Genomic DNA, 10,307 nt, shown 5'->3' with positions numbered 1-10,307 from the left:
TTACAATTTACAACAATCAGGGTTTATGGAGAGAGATGGAGATAGCTCTCTAAACTGAAGAATCAACACAGAAAATAGAGGAGGATGCGACGGTGATGGATGGAGAAGGAAATGAGAGTGGTCGCGGCGGTGGTGGTGTGGTGAATGGAGAGCGGTACGGTGGTCTGGGAGAAGAAAAAGAAAATCGCGTTTCTGATGAAAGAGAAAGGGAAAAAGGAAAATGAAGTAGAATTGGAAATACTCATATTACTGAAGGGTATAATAGTAATTTCCTGTAAATAATGGGTGGCGGTGGCTCCTCCTTGCCACCCCAGTTCAGCCACTGCTTAGGCCAAATATCATACACGATCTTTAAAGTTAGATGATTGTAACAAATTATTATTATTATTTTTTTATTTTTTTTTACGTTTTTTTGTTATAAATTGGTTCTTTAAGTCATAAAATATCTACACCATTATTCTATTTTCATCAAATTATGTTAAATAGTGTGTATGTGTACGATTAATGTTAAGTTAGCATGCCCAAATTCACTCCTCTTAAAACTAGAGTTCATTTGTGTATTATTTAGTCTTGAAATTTAAACCATTTTTTTAAGAAAAAAAACGAAATTGATCGATTATTTAATTTACAATAATTTTTTTAGGGGTACTTGATTTATAAACGTTTTTTTAAAGGACTGTTGACGAAATATTTATCGGTAAAATTAGACTTGAATTCAAAAAGAAAATGTGCGGAACTTTTGGTGGACCTACAAGCCCAATGCACTACCTTAAGAACCGGACCATCACCATTCACTAAAAAAAAGAAATACAAAATTGATTTGAAAAAATAAAGTCAAAACCCTAAATCAACAAATTGCATCAGAAAAACGAAGATAACTCAACTCGCCAGAAAACCCAACCGGAGTTCCTCCTCGCCGCCGTACAACCTGCCAGAAACTTCGTCGTATCCGCTTCCGTACCAGCAACCTGAAGATTGCGCATTGCAACAACTTGAAATCCATCATTCATCATCCATGAACATGGAGACAGATGAAGGTTTAAACAGTATTAAAGATATAAGGCAACAACTTGAAGCTCGCATAGAAACCCAACACAAGTCACACATGGACATGCTTTCTTCTGTACAATCCGTTATACCTAATCTTGTTTCTTCTCTTGACCTTTCTCTGAAAGTTCTCTCTTCTTTCAACCACCGTCCTTTTGCTCCTACACCCCCTCTCCCTCCTCCTCTAACCAATTTCAACCCTTCCAAATCATCTCTCCAACAACTACCTCAAAACCCTTTTAATAACAATAATAATAATCTTCAAAACCCTAAAATCTCTCTTGTTACTAAAAATCCAGAATCTGAGAAAGTTAGTTCTTTGTCCATTGTTCGATCAATGGTTGCTGTTTGTCTTTTAAGTCGAGTACCTTTTTCACCTATTGATTCTTCCACTTTATTGTGGAAATTGGAGAACGATCAAACGGTTATGCCACAAGACAAAGCCGCACTTCAAGAGCTTGGTGGAGATTCAGGAGGGCCAACGCTTGCAGTCGAGATAGCTTTGAGGTCAATGGCAGATGATAACGGTGCTGTTGAATTGGAAGAGTTTGTTGTAAGTGGGAAATCAAGAATTATGGTTTTGAATATAGAAAGGGCCCGTCTCTTGAGAGAATTTCCTGAAACTGCACATCATCATCAGCAACAAAATGAATCGAGTCTTGGAGATGGTAATATGAATCAAAATCAGCAACAAATTGTTACCGGTAGTACCAATGTGAATGGCGTTATGGGTCCGATGGGAAGGCCAGTTTTGAGGCCAATATCTGATAATATGTGGATGTCACATGGTGACCCTCACATGCCAGGGTTACAACAAATATTTTCTGGTGGTGGACCAAGGGTAGCACCAGGACTAATGGGAATGGTGTCTGCACAGAGAGGTATAGTTATTCCGTCGATGCATAGACTCCCAATGGGGCCAAATGCATCAGGGAGTAATATTAATGCAATGCCACAGAAACCAAAAACATATGATGAGGATTTGAAGGAGGATTTGAAGGAATTTGAGGCTATAATTAATAAGAAATCGTTTAGGGAGATGCAAAAATCCAAAACTGGTAAGGAGCTTTTGGATTTAATTCAGAAACCGACTGCAAGGGAGGCTGCTGTAGCTGCTAAGGTTCAAATTCACTGCTTACTTTGATAGGCTATACACTCAAATTTCTGTTTTGAATTGTGATTATTCACAGCTTTTACTATACTCTGGCATTTCGTACAGTTTAATCTAATTCTGCTTGTTTAAATGTATTATTTTTCAGTTCAAAACTAAAGGTGGTTCTCAGGTGAAACAATATTGTGACTTACTGACAAAAGAAGATTGTCGGCGCCAGACCGGTTCCTTTGTAGCATGTAATAAGGTTAATGACAAGAACAATATTTTATTACTAGTTATTTTGTTTCTCTGGTTTCATTTCAACTTATTCACTATCTATTTTGGTTTTAGCTGGTATACTAATACATGTGGTTTTCAACTAATCAAACTTTAAAAATTGGTATGGACATTTTTATTTAGCCTTTTGTTGAAGTGCATTTGTAATCCTTTTCTTGGCAGGTTCATTTTAGACGAATCATTGCTCTTCACACTGACATTAATCTGGGAGACTGTTCTTTTCTAGATACTTGCCGGCACATGAAGGTACGGTTTTTACCTCGGAGTTCTTATGTTGGATTTTTCTCTTCATTTTAGTTAATTTGTCCTAAGTTTGAGTTCTGCTCTCTTTTTTGTCCTTTGATAGACATGTAAATATGTTCACTATGAGTATGACCCTACACCTGATTTGCCTCCAACAATGACGGGTGCTCTTACTCCTCCTCCCAAACCACTAAAACAGCAGCGTGCTGAGTATTGTTCTGAAGTGGAACTTGGTGAACCACAATGGATCAACTGTGATATACGTAACTTTAGAATGGACATATTAGGTAAGTTTGGAGTAATAATGGCTGATCCACCGTGGGACATTCACATGGAGCTTCCTTATGGAACAATGGCGGATGATGAAATGCGCACTCTTAATGTCCCTGCTCTGCAAACTCACGGGCTTATTTTTCTATGGGTCACTGGGCGTGCGATGGAACTTGGACGAGAATGGTATTTGCACTTGTATTTGGTCATATGCTAATTTTTTGTTTTCGTTAAGAAAAAAATATTCATCTGATATTCTGATTAGCATAACCAAAAAAAAACATTGAGGCTTCTTTTTACTAATAATCTGCATTTGGCTTGCACATATTCCGTATTGTGCTCTGCAGCTTAGAACTTTGGGGATATAAACGTGTTGAGGAGATCATTTGGGTGAAAACAAATCAACTTCAGCGAATAATTAGAACTGGACGTACGGGCCATTGGCTCAATCACAGCAAGGAACATTGTCTCGTTGGGATAAAGGGTAGTCCTGAAGTAAACAGAAACATTGACACCGATGTTATTGTTGCTGAAGTCCGGGAAACAAGCCGAAAGCCCGATGAGGTTTGTATCATATTCAACAAAGTTTTGATAGTTAATTGTGCCCCTCAATGCTTTGGCCGACTTTAAAAACGGGGGTCAATAGTAGTCATCGATTTGTATCTATAATTTTCTGTTTTCGAGGTTATGTCATGTTCTCTATCATCAATTTTCATCTTTATCCAAAAAGGTGGTTTTACATTATAATAAGCCTAGCTAAAACAAAAAGAACTTGCTAACAGCCATTTGCATGATATATATTTTCACTTTTCCTCCCCACATTCGTGATTGTTAAGCTTGAATGTTCCATCTTTTAAATAGTTTAACTATGCCTAGTACGGTACTAAAGTTATTCTATCATATGAGTGTTCGAATTTTAGTCTTTCATATGCTTAACAATTTCAAAATTGTCAATTTATTCCTACAGATGTATCCTTTGTTGGAGAGAATAAGTCCAAGAACAAGAAAGCTGGAGTTGTTTGCTCGCATGCACAATACTCATGCGGGGTTGGTTTTCAATTTTCATGACTTTTTTTATTGGGAATTTTTAACGCTATTCTTAAAATTGTTTGATTGGGGTGGATTATTTCTTGATAATGTTCTATATCAATTAAATGATTTCTTGGACTAAAAACCTAATCTGGTTGTAGTTGTAGGTATAGGGCAAAAAAATTCACCCATAGAAATCATAAACTGATTTTTATGGTGTTCTTCATTATTTGATATTTGAATTCATCCAAAGTAATCTTAAGCTGTTATAATATTCTCCATTGTTCCATCAGGTGGATGTCTCTGGGTAATCAATTGAGTGGTGTAAGGTTAGTGGATGAAGGGCTGCGGGCAAGGTTTAAGGCAGCTTATCCAGATGTGGAGGTGCAGCCAGCATCACCTCCCAGAGCTTCTGCTATGGAGGTAGACTCCAGTGTTGCTGTTCAAACAAGGAGTCCATTTGCCAGCACAGAATCAAAGTCCACTGCTGAGCCTTCAGCTCCAGTAACTACCTCTGCTTCAGAGGAGAAGGCGATGGCCATTGATGTGGACACTAACTAAGTTTCTACCAATTTAATCTTATGATTTTGGTATGGAACTTTATAAAGCTGAAGGGAAAAAAAGCAGTATTTTGACTTTTTCTACCATTCTTTAGTTTGCTATTTTCTCGTTGTTCTTTCCTTTTGTGGCATGTAAAATTAATAATGTTGTAATAGTAGTCTCTCTCTCTCTCTTAACATAAACTTCATCCTCAAAGTCCCAAAACTGTTGAGACTGAAATTAGAAAAAATACTGAATTCTCCACACAATTATGAAACTTGAGTTATTGGTATAATAAAAGAGATGGACAAGGTAACGGAAAAGAAGGGTGAGTCGTTCCAAAAAATGCAGAGAGAGAGAGAGTAACTCCACTCGGACAATTGATCACGGGTGCCAATATAATTTTTTCTTTCTGTTTTGATATTAAACTAATTAATTGAAATTATTTGATTGGATGGGCTCAACGATGATCGTGGGGCAATACCTCTATATAAATAATAGAAGAATAGAAGAAATTTGTAAGGTAGATAATCTTTTATGAAATATTTTTAAATTATATAAATTTAACACTTATATATTTATTATTTAAAATAATAACTATTTAAATAATTTTGCAAAATAAGAACAAGTTCAATGTGTGATCTATTTTTTTTTTTTTGTGGTGGCCACGATTTGAACTCTATAATTTGCTTATATTATGCATTGTCGCTACCAACTGAGTTAAGCTCACGATGACCAATATGTGATCTATTAATGCTTGAAACTAATTGTGTAATCGTCTAAATATCTACTAATCACTCTCTTTGTAAAAATAATTGTGTAATCGTGTAATATCTATTGATGCTTGAAACTTAAACCAAAATAATATAGATGATAAAAATGTACTATGCACCATACTTTAGGAACATGAAAGTAGTTTACAACATATTCCATTAAAATTCAACTCTTCTTAGATTAAGTTCTAAAACAGAAAATATGCAAAAATTGTGTTTCTATACCAAACAAAATAAGTAAAATAATAAATAATCAGCTTGTTATTCTTGGAGTGTATTTTATTCCCCAATATTATTCAGCTTCATCTTGTCCATGCTTGTCTTTATTCAGCTCAAATTTGACATAATCTCCTAGGTAAAACAAGCTAGTTCACTAGTCTAGTATCTTCATGTCATATTTTCTGGCTCTGGACTCTTGCTCTTTCACTTCCAAAATGCTTCACAGTAACATAAATATTCATCTTTATCCCTCCTTTTCATTGTAATTAAGGATCCAAAGGTCTATGCTTCCACATGTTTGTTATTTGATGAGTGTTATATATTCATATAATCATATTCTTTTTTTGTGTGCTGTCATGCACATAATCCAGTCATCAAATAATACAAAGTGATTGTTCAATCAACTTGAGGGGAAGAAAAGTGGAGTTGAATAATCTCTACAAAGTTTCCCTTCCACAACTCTCACTTTGCTCATTTTTTTTTCACACCAATGCAATTGTTGTTCACTTAACTCTTTCATTCTTAAAACCCTTGACACCACTTTTAGGTCTATTAGGCCCATTAATATTTCAATCTCTTCTTCTACCTTTAACTTTCTCTTTCTCAAGCCTTTTCCTAAATGGCTAAGATCCTTAACCTTCACTCTCTTCTGCATATATATACATTGTATTTGTGTTAGGAGAATGAATTAAATTTAAATGATCTGAAAAATATTCCAGAAAAGTTAATTTAAAATTTGCAACATACCTTTTGATTAACTTTCTTCATTAGCTTGAGTAGTGTTGGATCAACCATGCCTCTTTTGTTTCTCCTAAAGTAATATGTTAGGATCTGACATGATTTTTCTTTATCAGTCTTTAGAAAATTCATGAATGTTCTGATCCCACCTTCCATTATCTTAAGGAATGAAGCTGAGGATATCTTACTGTGAAAATCACTATCCATCTGATCTTCCTCTGAATCTTTGTAACAAAAACAAGAAAATTATTAATTAAAACAATGTTGTGTATTCATTTTTAGAGTAATGAATTTTGTACCCTTTTTCTCCTTCTAAAGCACAACTATGCTACATTATTATCCAACATATTTTATTACCTTTAGAATTCCTTTTGCACAATGTCTTGTTTTGTCAATAATACTAATTGAAAACAAGGATAGAGGATATGTACACTATGGTATAAATAAGTTTTAATCCATCTTGGAGTATCTCTTCATCATTATTGATATATTTTAAAATAGGTTTATATCTAGTTTTAACCTAAATATTGCGATTGTGATTGTAGTTTTAACCTAACTACAAGTCCATGATTTGTAGCTGGTTACTACATGGATTTTAATTTGAACTTATAAGTTTTGATGTGAAATCTTCTTCTAAAAGAGAGGGAGAAAATGTAATTATCATTATCTTACCGTGATATTCCGGTACTAGGAGCAACTTTGGTGCTAGAAGCCTCATTCTTGCATAAATTTCAGGTCTCCTGCCATGCTCATAGGGCTCATTCTCTACATATCTCTGCAACAAAACCTGAAACTGCTGGAATTGTTGTGCAATGGTGGCCGGACAACCGATATCAAAATCGTGGCGCGATTGTGACGCATGTTTATAACGGAAATTTGTGTAGTTCCAGCTAAGTGCTTCCCATGTTAAGCAAATTTGTGCAACATATGCAGCCTCTAGTTCACTATATGGATTGTGACCTACATCAGTTGGCTTTTTGTTTATACTTGAAAGCTTGTTCGCAATTCGCTCTGATATTGATCTTGGTGACATTTGAATTGATCTTAAAGACTCTGAAAATGTGGTTACAAAATAAGTGTTTTATCATATAAGTGCTTATGTATTTGTTAGTATTTCTATAACAAAAGATAAAATAAAGTTGTTTCAATAAGCTATCTTGTAGAGGTTATGGAAGTAGGGTTAAAACATCTTATTGACACGGCATAAGCTGTTTTCTTAAACTCTCTCAAACAGTTTCACAAGTGCTTATGTCACTCAGTAGACAAATTCAAATAAGTCAAGCTAAACAGGCTAATATAATTCACTAAGTATTATAAAAGGGTTAGTTACCAGTTTCATGACGTTTGTTTCGTGCACTAATTCTTTCTAAGAATGCATTATCTTCATCATATCTTTGGAACAAAGTATATGATTCCCACTTGGGACAACTTCTTCTAGATGAGGTAGAAAATTCATCTTCAGTTTCTGATTCCCTGCAATGAGTGGAACTTCTACATTCAGAAGAGGAGTAGACAAAGTCATCAACATCATCTTTCTCTTCATCAACAATCAACTTTTTACTGTTCAATTGTTTAGAAGCAAAAACAAAGAATCTCTCATCCCTTGAGTGGCTTGTTTCTTGCACCTTTTTATTTTTAATAATTCCATGACCAACTTGATCATCTGCATAATAAAGTAGTGTCACATAGTTGAACTAGAAGTGTTGATCTGCATTTGAATAATATCAATTACCATAATGAGTGAAATTAAAAATCTTCAATTAGTATTTTTGGATCAATCAATTTAGTCTTGAAGTCCTAAAGTACAAATGTGATTGAGGATCATTTTAGAATTTCGTTAATTTCAAGACTAAACTCTCTAATCATTACAATTTCATGACTAAATCAGTGTTTCACTATAGTACCATATAGAGATCATTTGGATAAACATCTTAATTAAACCCTTATATCATAAATGTTTATCATATAAGTGGTTACATACAAGTTATTTCTAGCGTAAAAGATAAAATAAAGTCAAATTGTTTTCATAAGCTATGTCAAGTGTTTATGTCAATAGATAAACTCAAATGAGTTAATCAAAATAGGCCTATAGTATAGATTATAAAATGAGATACGGTGTGAAATACCGTTATGGTGTCTGTTACTTTTATATAGGTTCAGGTTGATCATGGAAGAGGTGGGGCTGCTTTCAAATTCAACATAATTTGGAACAGAATCAACAACATTTCTTGATTGAAAGTTTTCTTGAAACGCTCCCACCTCTTTATTTTCGAAGTCAGAAACTTGCGGCGATTGATGCATAGACAATGTTTCGGAACAATCATTTTCTTCTGATCCTTCCACAAAGCTCTCTCGTGGGCTAATGAATTCTTCAGAATGAGTCCTTTGACGCTCTTCCTTATCAGAAGAATGGACACAAGAATACTCTTCTGGGGCTTCTTCGTCTTCTTCATCTTCTTCATCATCAGAATACACATATTCATACTGTTGATCTCTGCAATAGATACAAATAGAATGTTGTAATTTAAATACATGTTATGGGAAAAATGAATGTGCTAGTTGAATGGGAGGTGTAGATAGAAAAAGAAGAGCATTAGCAAGACCTTTGGATTAAGGGGAATCTACCAGTGAAGGTTAAGAATGTGACAAGAAAAATGGCAATGGAAAATAGGACTAAGAAAAGAAGCTGCAAAGAAGTTGAGACATTGTTGAAGAGTTTAAGAAGAGCTTGTTCTTTAGGACATGGCATTTTGTTTGTGGTTGTTACAAAGTGAACATTAGAGGACTCCACCACTAAACAAAGAAAAAAAAAGTTAGCTTAAGTTGCTTTCATGATATTTATCGATGTTAGTCCACATTGTTTAAAATGTCAAAATCTCTAATATCCCTAAATGGTTTGCACCATTGTTAAGTACTTTAATTAAGCACCAAGATTAGACAATCTTGGTTTTATTTTTTTTAATGAATCTTGGCTTCTTTCTTACTATAGCATCTATGTGCTTATCTATATCTATATTGTATGTATTATTATTAAGGTTAACAATGGGACGCTATAATTTTGTTGTCTAACATTGTTAACAGTGTGATTTTTTCCTATTTGAGCTAAAAGCAAAAAAGAAATAGACCAAAACCAAGCCACACGCATAGGTAGACAAACACAAACTTCACTTTCTATAAAGGAATTGCATGACATTCTTGTAGAACAAGTTGAAACATGACAAGGTTTTGTTTTTGAAACATGAATCTTATGACTCAAAATCCCTCTATTTAGAAGCTTGAATGTATTCCTTTCCTGCTGATGGAATAAAGAGTCCACCTGAAAAAAGAGATAGTTTTGGGTCTTTTATTGATCCTTGTCTTTAACGTGGTTACTAAGATTGCAGATTACAGACAAGTGTTGTCCAGAAGCAATAATTAAGTCATATTTTTATAATTTATTATTATTTGCAAGTTGGTCTGCACCGCTTATATGTTTATCTTCTAATTTGATGGATTTGGAGGGGAGGATTTTCATAAAAAGTAATGAAGTCATGGAAGAAAGAGAGTGTTTTGAAGATGAGAGATTTGTAGGAATTCTCCTAAATCAAACCAAGTAAAAAATGTATTTTAGAAAAACTTTGCAAGATATTGGATGAAATTTATATCGTTATAATATTCTTAACATTAAAAATATATTCTATAAAAAAATTATATTAATTATCTTTCTATACAAAAATACACCATAAAAAAGATGTAAGATTTTTTAATAATTTTCTCTGAACCCCTCCCTCTAAAGTCATCTCTTCCCCTCCAAACTCTCAAGCATACCTATTAAGACCAAGTTATAACAATATTATGAAAGCCCATATTTATGAATAACGTGTAATATTAAAATCTAGATTATTTTAAAGATATCATTCTACACATCTGAATTATAAAATCCAGAGGTATAAACAATTTTTTTTTATTTTTTTTATTTTACACATACTGATTGTAGAATTTGAAAATATATAGTCTTGAAAATTTTGAAGTGAGCATATGTAATACCTACTGCAATTTCTACTTAACTATTTTAAGCC

The 10,307-nt window shown here is 33.9% G+C and overlaps 2 protein-coding genes across 2 annotated transcripts; one reads left to right on the top strand and one right to left on the bottom strand.

Moving 5' to 3' along the window:
* Positions 1-793: 793 nt before the first annotated feature.
* On the top strand, positions 794-4,842 carry LOC11412383 (putative N6-adenosine-methyltransferase MT-A70-like). The gene is made up of 7 exons (XM_003630812.4): positions 794-2,167; positions 2,307-2,405; positions 2,600-2,683; positions 2,784-3,136; positions 3,298-3,514; positions 3,918-3,997; positions 4,273-4,842. The coding sequence occupies exons 1-7, from the start codon at positions 1,016-1,018 to the stop codon at positions 4,538-4,540; spliced, it is 2,253 nt and encodes a 750-aa protein (XP_003630860.2). The 5' UTR covers positions 794-1,015; the 3' UTR covers positions 4,541-4,842.
* A 448-nt stretch (positions 4,843-5,290) lies between these two features.
* Positions 5,291-9,255, bottom strand: LOC11410128 (uncharacterized). Its single transcript, XM_003630811.4, has 6 exons — positions 8,853-9,255; positions 8,376-8,743; positions 7,580-7,912; positions 6,922-7,302; positions 6,259-6,473; positions 5,291-6,160 (listed from the first exon to the last, which is right to left on the bottom strand). Exons 1-6 carry the CDS (start codon positions 8,996-8,998, stop codon positions 5,912-5,914), a joined length of 1,692 nt encoding a protein of 563 aa, XP_003630859.2. The 5' UTR covers positions 8,999-9,255; the 3' UTR covers positions 5,291-5,911.
* Between the last annotated feature and the right edge of the window lie 1,052 nt (positions 9,256-10,307).

The sequence above is a fragment of the Medicago truncatula genome, chromosome 8 (assembly GCF_003473485.1).
Source record: "Medicago truncatula cultivar Jemalong A17 chromosome 8, MtrunA17r5.0-ANR, whole genome shotgun sequence".
NCBI lineage: Eukaryota > Viridiplantae > Streptophyta > Magnoliopsida > Fabales > Fabaceae > Medicago > Medicago truncatula.
The sequence above is the reverse complement of the archived record's forward strand: the minus strand, read 5'-3'. Positions and strand labels throughout refer to the sequence as shown.